A 17,544-nucleotide genomic window follows, 5' to 3' on the forward strand; every position below is an offset into this window, starting at 1 on the left:
CTGAGGCTTTGGAGGCTGTCCTGGAACTAGCTCTTGCAGACCAGGCTGGCCTCGAACTCACAGAGATCCGCCTGCCTCTGCCTCCCAAGTGCTGGGATTAAAGGTGTGCGCCACCAACGCCCGGCTTCAATTTTCTTGTATATGTTGAGACTTGCTTTGTGATCAAGTATATGATCAATTTTGGAGAATGTTCTGTGAGGTGCTGAGAAGGTGTATTGTGTCATTTGAGGCATAGTGTCTGTTAGTTCCATTATTTCTCTGGTTTTGTCTGGATGACATGTCCATTGATGAGAGTGGGACATTGAAGTCTCCTCCCCACCTCCTCTCTCTCTCACTGTCTGCCACAGGGTGGTGCACGCCTTTACTCCAGCACTCAGTGCACGCCTTTACTCCAGCACTCAGTGCACGCCTTTACTCCAGCACTCAGTGCACGCCTTTACTCCAGCACTCAGTGCACGTCTTTACTCCAGCACTCACTCAGTGCACGCCTTTACTCCAGCACTCAGTGCACGCCTTCACTCCAGCACTCAGTGCACGCCTTCACTCCAGCACTCAGTGCACGCCTTCACTCCAGCACTCAGTGCACGCCTTTACTCCAGCACTCAGTGCACGCCTTCACTCCAGCACTCAGTGCACGCCTTTACTCCAGCACTCAGTGCACGCCTTTACTCCAGCACTCAGTGCACGCCTTTACTCCAGCACTCAGTGCACGCCTTTACTCCAGCACTCAGTGCACGCCTTTACTCCAGCACTCAGTGCACGCCTTTACTCCAGCACTCAGGAGGCAGAGGCAGGAGGATTACTGTTTGAGGTCAGCCTGGTCTACAGAGTGAGTTCCAGAACAGCCAGGGCTGCAAGAGAAACCCTGTCTCAAAAGACAGAAGAAGAGAAAGAGAAGGACGAGGACACTTACTGCTCAAAGTTTCATGAGTGGGAGGCCATACTATATTGCCATTACTATGATAAAATGCCTGACATAAAGCAACTTAAAGGGGGAAAGATTTATAGTTCAAGGGATACCATCCATTGGGAGTGGGACTCATGGTGGTCGGAGTGTAAGGCTATTGGTCACACTGTAAGTGTTACAGCTCTTGTGGGAAGGTATCCTGGTAGTCAGGAGCCAAGGAATACCACAAAGTCACACTGCACAACAAACCTCTCATGGAGGCTTATTGGGAGGGGGAAAAAACCCCAGGAGAGTGGCTGCCTCTGCTGAGCAGAAGGTGGGACATTAGAGAGTTTCTTGGGGAGGGAGTGGAACTTTTCAGGGTGAAGCTTTCCAGGGTGGGGATTGGTGGGATTTCAATCTCAGAGATTGGACCTTTTACTCTGCAGGGCGGGGGCTGGCCCAGCCATTGGGGCAGTTAGAGTGTTCTGTGGGTGGAACCTGGCAGTCGCAGGTCCTGGGGGGAAGGGAGGGACTTGGCCGCTCATGTGTCTGGAGGGGCTGCACACTCTGTCCGCAGTCAGAAAACCGGTGAGCCAGAAGTAGCGCCACAATTACGCGACCCGAAGGTCCAGTCTCCACATGGATGACTCACTTCCTTCAGTGAGGCTCTGTCCCCTACAGCTCCCACAGCTTCCTGAGGAGCATCTTCAGCTGCGGACAGAGTGTTCAAGCACGTGATGCTGTGGGGACGCTTCACATCCAGACTGCAGCAGAGCTCAGCCTTCAGTGTGGCCTTGATGGGGAGTAGTATAATGTCATAAGGGCCTGTGTGGTATTGCCCCGGAAAGAATCCTGTGTTTTCCCGGAATTCTGGGTGGTTCTGGCTGAGCAGTGCTAAGAGAACACCCACCCACCCCCCTGTCACCCAGATGTCCTGTGTCACCCTAGGGTCTCTCATATGGCCTTATCATGGTACTATTAGCCTTGAGAAGTAGTTGAGAGCTGTATCCTGATCCACGGTACGAAGTTTTGAAAACTTCAAAACCCACCCCCAGTTCTTCCAATGAGGCCTCACCTCTTATTCCATCTAATCCCATCAAATAGTCCTGGCGACTAAGTATTCAAATATACGAACAGCCTGTGGGGGCTGTTCTCATTCAGCCACCGCAACCAGCCGGTGATGCCCATTCCCAGAGGCTTTTCCAGACTTGCTAAACTCGAGGCCTGGAAGTGCATGCCCCAGGGAGCAGCGGGCAGATGAAGCCAATTCACAAGACAGAGAGCTCCTGAGCACCTGCAGCCAGGCATGCCTGAAGCCAGAACACTCCAGCTTCCTTTAAAGATCAAAGACATGGTAGGTGCTCACACAGCGCTGTAGCTTAATGTGAAATGTCCCCCATAGGCTGATGCGTTTGAACTCTCTGCCCCCAGCTAGTGGAGTTTGGGGATGTCGTAGAACATTTTGGAGGTGGAACCTGCCCCCCCCCACTCTCTCTCTTCCTCCGGTGCGCAGAGGAATGTTGATTGGTCAACACCACTTCGAGGCCGCCGCCATGCCCTCCCCATCAAGACAGACTGGGTTCCTCTGGAATGCAAGCCGAAAATAAACCTTTCTCCTACGCCATCATTTGTCAGGGTGTTCTACCGCAGTGACGGGAAAGTGACTGGCACGCCAGCCTTCAGGAAGCTCAGCTCGGACCCTCGGCACTGGGCACTGCGTCACCCAGGATCAGCACCCAGGAAATGGAGGTAATGCAGGGCCAGCCTGAGCCGCGCCAGATCCTGGCTCAAGAAAACAACGGCAGTAGCAAAAAGAACCAAAGAAGGGATTTGTGCTTTTTCAGAGCCTGCAGACAAAACTGAAAACCCCTTAACATGGCATCAAAGCCACATCGCACAGCGGAGGCCCCTTCCCTCCTTCCCTCTCCTTCCCAGCTCTCATACCAGCCACAGAGGTGGACACAGTCTCTCCTCATGGTTTCTATTGCTGTGATGAAACACCGCGGCCAAATCCGATTGGGCAGGAAAGGGTTTAACTGGCTTGTACCTCCCGATCACACAGTCCATCACTGGGGAAAGCCAAGTAGGAATTGAAAGTAGAGGTAGGATCTGGCAGAAGCCAAGGAGGAAGGCTGGTTACTAGACATTGCCTTTTTTGGCTTGCTCTCTTGACACTTTTGGTTGCAAGCTACCCTTTAACAGCTGAACCATCTCACCAGCCTGTGGACATCCCCCATGACCAGCTTTCTTACACCACCCAGGACCGACAGCTTAGGGGAGGCACCACCCGCAGTAGGCTGAGCCTTCCCACATCAATCATTAATCAAGAAAACGCCCCACAGACATACAATAGTATGGAGGCCTTCTCTCATGTGAGTTTCCTTCTTCCTAGATACGTTTAGATTTGTCAAGTTGACTAGACCAACCAGCACAGTTGGCCCCTTGCCAACTTGACACACAAAGATGTTGCTATTAAAACCACAACCTTTTCTTTCATATTTGTCCCCAAGATCTCATGTCAATGTTAATGTTAGAATATAAAACATAGCACAACTTTAAAAGTCCCACAGTCTTTACATTTTTTAACATGTTAAAAGTCCAAGTTCTCATTAAAAATCCACAGTCTCCCCAACTGTGGGCTCCTGTAAAACAAACAGAGTTAAGTATTTCCTAACACTAAAAGGAAAAAAAACCCAGAGCTCAGTCACAATCAATCAAAGAAAAGCAAAAACTCAGCAGTATAAAGTTCAGTGCTTGGTATCCGTGACCCACAGTCTTCTGGGCTCCAAAGGGCCTCATCAGCTCGACTTGGCTTATAGACTCAGGCCAATTCCAGTGCCCAGCTGCGGCTGTCACCCTTGGTACTGGTGTCTGCAGTGTTCTGGGCTCTCTACTACATCCGAGGCCACACCGTCACCAGGAGCCTGTCCTGATCTCCAAGGACTCCCGCATGGCACCAAGACTCAGCGGCTCTTTATGACCCCGCACGACTTCAAAACCAGCCCCATCTGGGAAACTCTTACATGTTACCAAGTTCAGCTGCCAGCACAAGATGAAGCGCCCCCCGCCCCCCCCCCCCCGCTCCCCTCTTCCCCCACACCACAGTTTCTGTGAGCTCACCTTGAGGAAATACTCCCAGATCTCACCTCAGTGATGCTGGGCTTTTCTTAATCACAGCTAATTTCTCAGCTGACTAGCATCAGCTGTCCCAGTAAAGCAAGGGTTTTAGTTCAGTTTGCTCCAACTGCCCAGAGCCACAGATTCTTAATGTAAAACATCATACAAATAGTTCTGATAGTCCCAAGCTTCCCTCTAAAGCTTCACGAGTCAGGCCTGTATTGTCTGCACTGCTATGAGCGTCAGAATTCAAGCCTTCACAAATGCCCACTAAACTTCAAGAACTCAGCTGTTTCTCCAGCTCAGAGTTCCATGACCCTTTCAGAAATAACACAATCGAGTCTGTCACAACAATACCCCCAGGAGCCTGGTGCTAGTGTCTGTCTTTGTTTGCTTTATACTGCTGTGGTAAACACCAGGACCCTAAGCCACTTTAGAGGAAAGGGTTTGTTAGTCTTGTACATCCAAATCATAGTCCATCACAGAGGGAGCCAGGGCAGGAACCTGGAGGCAGGAGCTGAGCAGAGACCACAGAGGCCTGCTGCTTACTGGTTTGCTCCTCATGGTTTACTCAATCTGTTTTCTTTCTTTTTAAAAAAATTATTTGTTTTTACTTTATGTGCATTGGTGTTTCTCCCGGCATGTATGTCTGGGTGAGGGTGTCAGGTCCCCTGGAACTGGAGTTACAGACAGCTGTACACTACTGTGTGGGTGCTGGGAATTGAACCTGGGTCCTCTGGAAGGGCACTCAGTGCTCTTAACCACTGAGCCATCTCTCCAATACCCAGTCTGCTTTCTTACAGCACCTAGAACCGCCAGGCCAGAAGTGATGCTATCCCCAGTGGACTGGGCTTTCCCACATCAATCATCAATGAAGAAAGTGTCCTACAGACTTGCCTACAGGCAATTATCTCAACTGAGGTTCCTTTCCCCAGGTATGCGTAGGTTTGTGCTGACCCTGATGGCCTCGGGTGTGCATAGCAGAGCGAGGACTCACCCCTGCCAGCTGTCTTCTACCCCTCCTGTGGGCACTGTGGCACTGGCAACTCCCCCACAGAAATAAGTAAATAAATGTAATTTTAAAAATATAAGTATAGTGGCACATGCCTTTAATCCTAGCCCTTGGGAGGCCTTGTCTCATAATAAAATACTTAAAGTCAAATATGGGCTGGAAGAGTAGGTAAAGAGCCTGCTTTGCAAACACAAGAACCTGGATTCATTTGCCAGAGCACATGGGAAACAGCTGGTTGTCATGGCAGCCTCTTATGATGCCAGTGCTGGGGAGGAGGAGACAAGAGCACCCCTGGGGCTCACTGGATAGCCTTCTAGCCTCTTACTGCATTCTAGGTCAGTGAGAGACCCTAGCTCAACAAAATGGTAGGCAGCACCTGAGGAGTGACACTTGAGGCTTCTGGTCTCTGCATGAATGCACATACATGTACACAAAAGAAAAATAAGGACAAAACAGAAAGAGTAAATAAAACAGCACCAGACACAGCAACATTGATTATTTATTTTCCTGACTGTGGCCGTGCACCCATACACAGCAGCTCCTGGGAGGAGGGTTCTATTTTGGGCCACAGTTTGAGTCTACCATGGTAGAAGGTGGGGTGGAGCTCATGGGGTTGGAGTGTGGGTCAAGGCTCCTCACATCTTGGAGTGAGGAAGCACAGAAAGCAAAATGTGGGCTCTCAGCTGGCTTTCCGTTTTCTCCTCTTTTTGAGTGTGAGCCCCGAGTTGTGGGAGGCTGCTGCCTACCTTCAGGGTGGGTCTCCCCCGCTCAGATAAACTTTGGAGACTCCCAGAGAGGTGTCTCTGTGGTGATCCCAAATCCAGTCAGATTGTCTGTGAAGATCAACCACCACAACAGCTGGTTTTGAAGTCTGTGAGGCAAGAAGGAAGCTGGGCTGTGACTTGCTTGTAGTTGGCCCCTGAACACACAGAATTAATTCAACGTCGTCATGATGCGCTGTGTGCACAGGCTCCAACTACTCTTGTAACATGGTGTAATTCAGGTATAGATGCATGCTGTCCTGCCCAGAACTCTTGATGAGAGCAATACTGTGTGATGGCCACGGGGCAGCGCTGCTTGGCAACTGTTGTATAGTGAATCTGCACAAACTCAGTAAAGATGAGAATTTTGTGTTCTCAGATCATTAGACTCAGGGTGTAGCCATCATGGGGGCATGGCTCTGCCAGGACTTCACATCTCCAACCAATGCAACTAAAAGAGATTTTTATCCATGGCTGGTTCCACCCGTGGACACCTGTGTTCATCAGACTTCCATAACTCTACCAGAACACCCAAGGCAGGAGCTTGTGACAGAGTCTAAGGAGAAGAGATGGCCCAGTCTCGGGCTGGCCATATCAGTGTGACGACCTGTGCTCCACCCTCAGCACGTGGTCAGGGAGAGGGCGGTTGGCAAAGTGCTTGCCGTGTAAGGGTGAGGCCAGAGCTGTGCTGGGCAGGTGTAGTAGCCTGCCTATACAGCCAACACTTGGAAGACACAGACAGCAGGCCCTGAGCAAGATGAGAGCTACAGTATCTGTGACTTTGGTCTCAGTAAGAGACCATAATGGAAATGGACTAACCCTCTGAAACCGTAAGCAAGCCCCCAATTAAATGCTTTATTTTATAAATCGCCATGGTCATAGTGTCTCCTCACAGGAACAGAACAGCAGCTAAGACAAACGCCAAACAGGCTTAAGACATAGTCTCATGACTTCCCAATCTGTTTCATATTTTACATTCAGTGTCAAGTTATCTGGATTTCTTGTTTGTTTCAGTTTCTCTGAATGATATTAAATCAGGAATGCTTCCTTCCTTCCTTCCTCCCTCCCTCCCTCCCTTCCTTCCTCCCTCCCTCCCTCCCTTCCTTCCTTCCTTCCTTCCTTCCAGCCTTCCTTTCATCTCTTGTTCTAGGGAATGACCACCCTAGGACCTTATGTAAGTTAGGCAGGCATGCTTTTTAAGTTTCTATGGGAACGCCTACAATTTAAGGCCCCATAGAACAAGAGAAAATGAATTTCATCTGATGTGTTTGCATGTGTGTATGTGTGTGTGTGTGTGTGTGTGTGTGTGTGTGTGTGTGTGTGTGTACGTGTAGGCTAGGGGACAACCTTAAAATTCATTCCTCAAGAGCCATCCACCTTATTTTTGAGACAGAGTCTCTCACTGTCCTGAAGCATACCAGGCAGGCTAGGCTGGCTGGCCAGGGATCACCTGTCTCTGCCTCCCAGACCCTGGGATGACAAGTGTGTCACAAACTCAGGTCCTCATGCTTGCCACACCCCGAGTTCCAACTGATATCTTTAAAATAATTTTTGAGATGGAATCTAATTGGGTTGGCTGGCTTGGAATTTCCTATGTAGACCAGGTTGCCCTTGAATTTATAGTGGTCCTCCAGCCTCTGCCTCCAGAGAGCTGAGATTAAAGGTATGTGCCACCATGCCTGGCACACTGATACTACTTTAAGATCACTTCCCCAAACTCTTATGGAACTATAAGCAATGTCTAAGAGTTAGAAACTTTATCCTCAAACATTGTTTATGGTCGTCCAAAGATAAGTTAGCTTCTCATCAAAGAATCCTCCTTTTACAGCAAATGGAAGAGCAAGTCCGAGGTATTGGGAAATGAAAGACAAGACGTCCAACTGTTTGTGCTAAGAGAATGCATCTGCCACCTTTATTGCCAGAGAATGCATGTGTGTATGTCTTTATTGCAAGTGCTAAGAGGTCTCTCTCTCTGTAAAGAGGGAGAAGACTTATATACAGGCTTACAGCACAGTGGAGAAACCCCTGGTGTAAGAACTCGTGTTTTCCTCATGCTAGATATTGATGTTAGGTGGGCAAGGCCGGGGCTGTAAGCCAGGACTAGAGAGCAGGATGCACCTGTGGCTGTCAGCTGACAAACAATGCACAGAGATCTGTGGGGGCTGGGACCCAACACAATTGGACACAATGCAGAGATCAAGATTGTGTTGAGGCAGCCCTGACAGACATATCTACATCACAGCTCCTGCATCTATGGGTCAGGGAACGTGAAGGAAGAGGGGGCAGGAAGACGGTAGGAGTCAGAACACCAAGACATCTCTCTTAGAATTTCTTTCCTCGAAATGACTGCATAAAGAAGACCAGAAACTGGCAGTATCAATAGATCTGCTAACATAGAAGGGAACAATTTCACTGGGTCCCATCCCTAGATGGAGAACTACAGGCAACTAATGACTTCTGGGTGATGGAGAATTAGCTCCTTCCAGGGAGGTGCCCCTCAATGTTATCCAATACAAGGTAGTTAGTCTTAAAACCACATACACAAACAACAAATCAGGTTGTATTTATATATATTTGTGCATACATATATACATACTTATGCATACACATACACATACATACACATATACACACACATGTATATACACATACATATATACATACAATACATACACATACACACATATACATGCATACACAAACACTGCATATATATACACATACATATACACACATACATGTACATACACATATATGCATATGCATATATATGTGTGTACATAACAGTGATCACAGAATAAGAAGCTATTAATTTGAGAATGGCAGGTATGAGAGGGGTTGGAAGGAGGAAAGGAGAAGGAGAAAGTGATACAATTCTGTTTTAAAATGTATTAAAGCTACCTGATAGACGAGGAAAACAGGATAAGGTGAAAAGACTCATCACAATTTCCACTGAGTGTGAGGTGCACAGATGGTAAGCATTGTATCTGCTTCATGACTAAAGGGACCAGTTCCACTGCATTCAAAGGAGAATTTGGGGATCTATTTATTTGTTTACTTTTTCTGGTTTTTGAGACAGGCTTTCTCTGTGTAATAGCCCCGGCTATCCTAGTACTCACTCTGTAGACCAGGCTGGCTTCATAGAGATCCACCTGCCTTTGCCTCCTGAGTGCTGGGATTAAAGGCATGTGTCACCATACCCAGTTTTACTTACTTATTTCCTTTTGAGACAGGGTTTTTGAGGCTGGCCTAGAACTCACTCTGTAGCCCAGGCTGACACCAAACTCACGGCAACCCTTTTGCCTTAGACCCCTGAGTGCTGGGATTGCAAAATGTGTGTCATTTTGTCCGGCTTTCATGAACCCATGTTTTGTTTTCAGTCATCGTCATGGCTGCCGTGTGATCAAGTGGACTTTGCCCAGAACATGTAAGTAGCAATTTGCTTGCCGGGACAAATGGCAGAGGTGTTCTCAGGGCGACAGCTGCCAGGTGGCACGGTTCCCAGGCAGGGCCTGTGTGCGAAGCTTTGCTGTCATACTTGAAGCAAGCACTCTCCCTCTTGCAGCGGTGTTATAAGCACAGCTGTCCTGTCCCCTGGCCAAGGGGAACATGCCCTGGAGAGCACAGCCACATGCGTGCTCTCCTCTCTCCCGTGGGCAGCTCAGGAGGATGCAGCTGGGATGGAGATGTGTGGTGTAGGAGAGGTTTCTCCTGGAGAGCATCACACCGGTTCTCTGGGAATCTGTTCTCTTTTCCATCCTGTATCCTTTAGTAGCAAGAAGAGAGTAAAATAATGAGATGAGCCCACAGCTGGCGAGCGAGAAAGACTGCCTGACCTGCAGCAGTAGCGATGGTTATCCATTCCCTGGACCTGATGCCTCACCCTGCTCAGGTCCTGGCTGGCTGAACCCAGAGGACATCGTCAGGCCCTGCTGCTTCCTGTCTGCTACTCAGCGCATCCTCAGCGCATCCAAGAGTCTCTCACAGACAAAAAGAGAGACAAGGTGGGCAGAGCTAAGGTCCTGTATCCTTCTGCAGGGGGGGGCATGCCTTCCTCTCCTTCTCTCTGCACATTCTGGAAACTTTTCGTTGCTCTTTCAGATTTTGCAACAGGTCCCCTCTGTGGCCATTACATCATGCAACTAGCATTATGTGTGTTGTTAATAGATTTATTAGGTACTTTGAAAACCAGTTACCAGTTTCAAGTGTGGTCTGCTATCTGTGAACTCTGGTGGTTATAGTGGTGACGGTGGTGACGATGATGGTGGTGGTGAGGACAGTAATTAATGGTGATGAGGATGGTGTGGTGATTAGTGTGGCAGCAGAGACAGTGATGACTCTATTAGTCAAGCAGTCTCACAGCTGACATGACCCTCAAATGCTCTCTGATTGAATAAAACTCAGCAATCTACAAGCAAATCGTCTCTCCTGATGCCTTCGAATGACCCAACCAAGGCCTTGGAACTCAACATCCCACCTGAGACGTGCTCCAAAATGCAGTGGCTTGAGCTGGACATGGCCACACCCCCGTCACCCCTGCGCTCGGGAGGAGGAGGCAGGGAATCACCAGCTCAAGACTAGGCTGGGTTTCTTAGTGAGACTGTGTCGGTGGCTTGGCACTATCTAGTTGGGGTGGGGCTCATCTGGGTGACAGCTCAGGTGTCTTTTGTTCTTCTCTGGGGACACTTGTTCTCAGGGTAAGTGCAAGAGGACAGACATATCCACAAACCTCAGGCTGGCCATCTGCCATCAACTAAAGCCACATCCAAGTCCGAGGGGTGGGAGAGCACATGTCACCCCACTGAAGACACAGCAAGGCTCCGTAAACAGGGTGGAGTGAGTAACTGGGGGCAGTTGTTCAACCGGAAAAGTCATGAGTTAGAGCGCTGACTCAGGCTGGTCTCATTCGCATAAAGGAAAAATCAAAACTTTTTGACATTTCCAAAGGACTTTTAAGGAAGCGGGATGGCTATTTATGTTCACAAAGTGACTCACATGAGTCACATGGCATGAAATAGGAAAATTCTATGCTAAATGTGCAGCCCCAGGGCTCCCTGCCTAACAGTAATAACATCTTGTGTTTGTGGCCTTTTCAAGCTCACAGTGCCTCCAACAGCCCGACCAACTTCACAGTCAAAACAACCCTTCTCAGGTCTCAGTCCAGAAGGGAACACGGGCTTAAGGGACTTGTCTGCCTGCTACTCATAAAAGCACTTTTTGGGTGTGAAAGTTTGTATCCCCCAGAGGGAGTACATCGGTTGGTAACGTGCTTGCTATGCAAGCCTGAATACCCCAGAAGCCACTGGAAAGGTGGAGGGGTGGTGGAGGCAGTCTTAGCCCGTCACCCTTCGGCTGAGGAGGCAAAGGTAGGTGGATCCTTCCGGCACACTGGCTAGCCCGTCTAATCTAATCAGTGAGCACCAGGTGGATGAGAGACGCTTCTCAAAAGAGGCTGGCAACCCATCAATCAAGCAAGCACTCCTGGGGATGTTCTCTGGGCTCCAGGAGTATGCATGCACACCCACACCTCCACACACAGGGAGACTGCTTTTTACACGGTCATACCCGTTCATTCACAGCGCACCCTGGCTGCTCCCACAGGCCGAGAGGACAGAGGAAGCGAAGAGGCCACCTCTACTCCAGCAGCCTCGTCCACTCTGCTCACCTTGCTGCCGGGTCAGCGCTGGACCCAGCCGTGGTGGGGCTCCTCCCCTCCCCCTCAGCAGACAGCTGGAGACCACCCGCCTGGGCTGCACTCTTCTCCCGCCACAGACCTCTTCAGGTAGAGACAACTTGCTGTTGGTAGAGATTTCTTTGTGTGTGTGTGTATATAAGTGTGTGCATTCCACGGTGTGAGTGTGGAGGTCAGAGGTCAACCTCAGGAGACGTTCCTCTGGATCTGTCAGAAAGAGATCTAACTCAGGATGCCAGGCTTGGCAGCAAGCTCTTTACCTGGTGAGTCACTGAGTCATCTTGAGGGCCCCCACATAGAAGCAAGGACTGCAGCCACATGACCCAGCTGCTTCTGGGGTCCGTGTTGAACTCTGCAGCACAGGTTACCACTAGGGTCCATTCAGAGGCTTTGGCTTGGGTGGAGTCAGGAGGGTCACACCACAGCAGGGGCCATACAGATATGGGTGACCTGTGCTACCACCTGGGACCAGGGTGTCATCTGAGCCCAGGCTGCTGCTGAAGGCCTTGTCCAGGTCCATGGGCCTGTAGTGGTCAGTGTCCAGATTGACATACATGACTCTAGTTGCCACCGAGTGCCATGAAGAAGTCAGGGATCAAACCAGTCCCCGGAGTCTGGATTGGTGACCGAGGACCAGGACACATCTGTATCTGAGTGGCCTGCACTGCTACTCAATGATATGGCAACATCTGGGCCCAAGCTACAGTTGAGGGCTATGTCAGAGTCCCAGGTCTGCAGCACAAATAATAAAACCCAGAGACAGATGTTGGGGTTCAAGCTGAAGATCAGAAAGCAAAGCTGCCAGCCACTGGAGACTTCTCAACGCTACCAAGGCTCAGACAAACAAAGGGCGATCCTGTCCTTAGCATGACTGCAGACTGCAATGCCCTCCACCAAACCTCAGGCTCCCCGAGACTGCCCTGAGCTCCTGCCTTATATTCCTCTCTAGTGCTGAGATTAAAGGCATGTCATCCCAACTGCTGGGATCAAGGGTGTGAGCTCAGTTTCTCTGTTAGACTGATTTACTCTCGTGTAGCCTGGAGTGGCCTTGAACTCACAGAGATCCATCTGTCTCTGTCTCCCAAGTGCTGGGATTAAGGGTGTGACCACCATTGCCTGTCCTCTGTGACTAACTAGTGGCTTAGTATGTGTGTGGCTGACTTGTACCTTAGCTCTTAACCAGGTGTGTGGCTAAAGAGTGTCTTAGCTCTGCACTCTGGTCTTAAGGTAAGCTTTATTTGTTAGATTATAAACAAAATATAAGTACACTGGTCCCGCTGCAGCCGGAGTCTGTGCTGATGTCCAGTGCTCCTGCTACCATTAAAGGCCCTTCAGGCACCCAATCAAGGGCCAAATTAGTGTCTCAGGGCCATACTGCAGTGGTGACATCCAGACCCAGCTGCTGCTAAGGACTGTGTTGGGGTCCATGGTCCTACAGCGGCTGGGGGTCTCACTTGAAGTCTGGGTTCAGCACTGCCAGTAAGGGTCACATAGAAGCCCAGGGTTAGGGCCACAATCTGAAACCTTGGTGGTGTCTGGCGACCACATGGCTGCTGGAACCATTTCTGCCTGAGTGGTCATTCCCTCCACCCAAGCCAGGATGTCGTCCGGGCCCAATCTGCTGCCAAGAGCCATGTCTGGGCCCATGGTCCAGCAGCAGCTGGGGTCTGTGTTGATGTCTGTGGCCTGAGTCACCTCAGGAACCATGGGAGATGAAATCAGAGGGCCATGCGGAGCCAGTCATGACATTCCCTGCCCTGGGAAAACTGGCCTTGCCTCTCATTACCCACTACGGCAAGAGAGCTGGTCCCTGCACTTGGGAGAGAGGTCCCTACCCCTCACCACAATTGAGAACAAACCCACCCTGAGGGCATGAATACAGAGGAGCTGACTCCTGCCACCACACCTGAGGTGATTGGCTCCGGTGGCTCCATTTGACCTGACTTTGGTTAACACCCAGGCCCACAGCTGGGCCTTGGGTTGACCTACCCTAGCACCTACCCCATCTGGGTCCTGCTGGAGCTCACAAAGGGACCAGTCCTGCAGAATGATACCCACAAGATCTCCAAGACACAGATACTTCAGAAGAGCTCTGGTGAGGATCCAGTGAGGATGATGTACCAAAAACCAGAGGCTGTGAACCAGACCAATGATTCATTGCAATGGACAGCTGCCAGTCACGCTGATGGCTCAAAAGGTAAACCATATGACACACCGAAGCCTCCAGTGCCATCAGGATAGATAAAGAGGTGACAGAGAGACAGGAGAGAAGGAGAAGCAGAGACTTTGCCGTTTCTGGTGGATTTTCTGTTCTGTTTCCTTTCTTCCTTTCTCTCTTTCTTTCCTTCTCTTTGCTTCCTTCTTTCTTTTTCTGTTCTTGCTTTTGTTTGTTTGCTTGCTTACTCTGTTTTGTTTTCTTTTGTTGGGGGGATGCAACAGGGATGAGGGGGGAACAAAAGTGGAGTGGGAGGTGAACCCCCAAAAATTGAATGAAGAAGTTAAAAGGAGACAGATGCAATGGCACTGGTGTAGGGTATTGCCAATGTCTTCAGCAAGTTTCATTTCACTTTTCTGTGTTTATCTCCCCCTTCTCTTGTGTGTGGGAATTTTTAAAGATTCTATTTATTTATTTCCAGACAGGGTTTCTCTATGAAGCTTTGTAGACCAGGCTGGCCTCAAACTCACAGAGACCTGCCTGCCTCTGCCTCCTGAGTGCTGGGATTAAAGGTGTGCACCACCACCACCAACTAAGATTTATTTTTATTTTTGTTTATATGTGTGTGCATGTACACAAGTGCAGGTGCCCTCAGAGGCCAGAAGAGGGCATCAGATCCCCTGGAGACACAGTTTAGGGATGTTGTGAGCCACCTGGCATGGGCACTGGGAAGTGAGTGCTGGTCCTCTGTGAGAGCAGTGTTTGCTCATAACTATGGAAACGGATGTTTGTTTAAAGTGTGCGTGCATGCATGGGTGTGTGTGTGTGTGTGTGGAGAGAGAGGGAGAGGGAGAGAGAGAGAGAGGTTAAAGAACATGTTGCAGATTCACCATGTGGGTCGCAGTCCTGGAGGCAGGTACCTTTACCCACAAAGCCATCTTTCTGGTCCCTAGATGTTTCTTAAAGGAAAAATACAACACTATCAACTTTAAAAAGAAAGGCAGGCATCCAGTGTGGCAGCAGACATCTGTGATCCCAGCACTGGGGAGACTTAGGCGGGATAAAGCGTCCTAAGCTAGTCTGGGCTACAGAGTGAGAACTGCCTCAAGAATAGGTAGGTAAGTAGGATCTGGTGGTGGTGGCTCACACCTTTAATCCCAGCACTCCAGAGGCAGAGGCAGGCGGATCTCTGTGAGTTCAAGACCAGCCTGGTCTCCAGACTGAGTCTCAGCACAGCCAGGGCTATGTAGTGAGTGAGACCCTCAATCAATCAATCAATCAATGTGAAGTAAAATAAATCGTGGGGGGGGGCATTGGTTGGGGTGTGGCACATCACTTGCCCAGCATTTTCAAGCATTTTTTAAAATCCTGGCTTCCATTCCCTAAAAAAGAAGAGGAGGAAAGGATCTTTGGTCTCACTGCTCAGCTGCAGACAATCGCAAAGCCTGCAGTCCGGGACCCTGCGCCCTAGAGACAGATTTGCCCTCTTGATCCTCCTGTGGGAATGTGGCTCTGAGGAGCTTGAGGAGGAAGCCTGTTCCCAGGGCATGGGTTAGCAGCTGCACCCTAAATACTGTTTCTCTAAAAGCATGAATAATTTAGGTCGCCATCGGCAAAGGGGATGTGCCTGAATTCCGAGCAGCCTCCTGCCTTCCCGCTGCCTCACCAGGGACAGGTGGAACAGGGGTCCCTTGAGCGCCACCCCAACTCTGCTTCTCAGAGAGGCCAGCCCCTCAAAGCCTTAGTTCTGCTTGGCACCGCGAAGTCACTGCTAAGAGACACAGAAAACCAAGAAAAGACTCCCGGTTTCCCTGCTAGGAGCAATGGGGGAGGCTTGCTCTCAGCTCCTGGTTGGAAGGTGCCAGACACTTGGCTGCGGATGATCACAGGGCTCAGACTGTCCAGCCTTCCCCCTAGCTTCTGTGAAGCCGCCCCTCCTTCGCCACCGCTGGCGCAGCTGCCGTGCTCTGCACCGGCTTTGCTGCGCAGCTCTCGCGTCCCAGGCAGCTCTTTCAGGCACCCCTGCGACTGGTTCATGGGTCCGTGTACCACCCACTGCTCGGAAGGCTGGGCGCCGACCAGGTGGGACCCTCGGGACTCCGGGAGGACTGGCCTCGGCACACACTAGATCCGATGCAGGTGAGCAGGGCTCGGCAGAGTGGGGTGCCTGGGGTAGGGTATGACGTTCGACTAGGAGTTCGGTTTTTCTTTTTATTGCAATTGATCTCCAGCTCTCTCTGTGAATAAGTTTTCTTTTGAGTTGATTTCCAAATTTTATTTGAATCTCTGAAAAAAAAAACCAAAACAACAAAAAGCCAGCACACCTTTCTCTGGAGAGTTTCTGTTAAAGTGTGTGTGACTTATTTTATTTCTCTATTTATTTATTTTTTTTTTTATTTTCGGAGGGGTTGGGACCCAGGGCCTTGCACATGCTAGGAAAGTGCTCTCCCATTCAGCCTCATCCCCAGTCCCCAAATCCGTTTTCTTTACTAACTATCCTCAGCTCTGGGTCTGCAGCCCCTGGCGACCAATGTCTTTGCCACCTGCTAGAGACACGTGACTGGGATGTGAGCGTTACTGGTCTAAGTCCAGAAGGCACCCAGTCCTTTCTCAGCCTCAGGCTCGCAGGGCATCCCAGCGGTTGGGGTTTGAGGGTCCACGGTCCAGGCTGCGCAGCTCCACGAGCTCCACACAATCTGTGCGTCCTGGAGGAGCCGAGTCTGGGCTACTTTGGACTTTGGTTGAGAACTGCTATAAATGCTCTCTCTCTCTCTCTCTCTCTCTCTCTCTCTCTCTCTCTCTCTCTCTCTCTCTCTCTCTCTCTCTCTCTCTCTCTCTCTCTCTCTCTGTCTCTCTCTCTCTCTCTCTCTCTCTCTGTCTTTCTCTCTCTCTCTCCCTCCCTCCCTCTCTCTCTCTGTCTCTCTCTGTTTTTCTATCTCTCTTTCCTTTCTGTCTCTGACTCTCTCTCCTTTTCTCTTTTTACCTCTCGTGGCTTTGTTGTGGGGTGGGGGGTGGGGATGGGGTGTCCCTGAGACCTGGCCCAAGAAGCCAAACCAGAATGTGACTGGAACACAGCAGTTTGGGGGAGCCACACCTCCTCCCTGCACCCCCTGCTCCTAGCTCAAGGCCAAGGGCACATCTGAGTAACCCTGCCGGCAGCCCCGTCTGGTTCAGGGTTGATGGCTTCACATGGCCTCCTTATGTCCCTCGCAGCGTATTTCTAGGGTGATCTCAGGTCACTTGCAAATACTTCAAGTGTGCCATGATAGCAGTCGCTTCATTATGTGACCTTAAGCCCCTCCCCTCCTCAACACCCCACTCCCTGGCTGCAGGGAGACACTCCTCCCGGAATGCATGGATTTATCTCTGCCGTGTCTTATTTTCCCTTAGGATGTAAGGACCTGTAGAGGAGCATAAAGATGTCATCCTGTGCAGGCGCTGCTTTCCCTCCATGTAAGATGAGTTAATTCAATGTCATTGTCTCCCAAAGAGCCCATCATGAGTAGTCCTTGGGGTCAGCAGGAAGAGGGTGAATTTGACCTCTAAAGAAATGGTGGGGCATCGGCCGGCTAAGGAGTGTCCTGTGCTGTCCGAGGTCACTCTAGGTTCTAGCATAGGGCTGAATTATTTAGGTTATTATTGTTTGTTTTGTTTTTTCTGAGACAGGTTTTCTGTCCAGGCTGGTCTGGAACTTTCAGCCTCCTGAGTGCTAGGATGTGGACCTGTGCTAGCTCTCCTGGCTACTTTGCTGTTGTTGTTGTTGTTAGCCTGTAGGCTCTGAGGACCCTTCGGAAGGGCCAAGGAGGAAGGTTCTATTCTGGGAGCTTTCAGTCCAGGCTGTCCTCACAGCATGAGACAGCTTACAGCTGCCGGCAGGTTCACTCTGACCTCTCGGGCAAGGCCAAGTTCATCTTGATG

At 50.2% G+C, this 17,544-nt stretch overlaps 2 protein-coding genes across 2 annotated transcripts in view; both read left to right on the top strand.

The window, feature by feature from the left end:
- The first annotated feature begins 10,806 nt into the window (after positions 1 to 10,806).
- On the top strand, positions 10,807 to 13,756 carry LOC121136392. Its single transcript, XM_040736758.1, has 3 exons — positions 10,807 to 11,145; positions 11,381 to 11,561; positions 13,432 to 13,756. The coding sequence occupies exons 1-3, from the start codon at positions 10,807 to 10,809 to the stop codon at positions 13,710 to 13,712; spliced, it is 801 nt and encodes a 266-aa protein (XP_040592692.1). The 3' UTR covers positions 13,713 to 13,756.
- Positions 13,757 to 15,272: 1,516 nt separating this feature from the next.
- Positions 15,273 to 17,544, top strand: part of Cacna1a (calcium voltage-gated channel subunit alpha1 A) — a 295,076-nt gene continuing 292,804 nt past the window's right edge. Inside the window, 1 exon segment of the mRNA XM_040736792.1 lies at positions 15,273 to 15,765. The gene's annotated coding sequence lies outside the window, so the exon portion shown is untranslated.

The sequence above is a fragment of the Mesocricetus auratus genome, unplaced genomic scaffold (assembly GCF_017639785.1).
Source record: "Mesocricetus auratus isolate SY011 unplaced genomic scaffold, BCM_Maur_2.0 Super-Scaffold_100081, whole genome shotgun sequence".
NCBI lineage: Eukaryota > Metazoa > Chordata > Mammalia > Rodentia > Cricetidae > Mesocricetus > Mesocricetus auratus.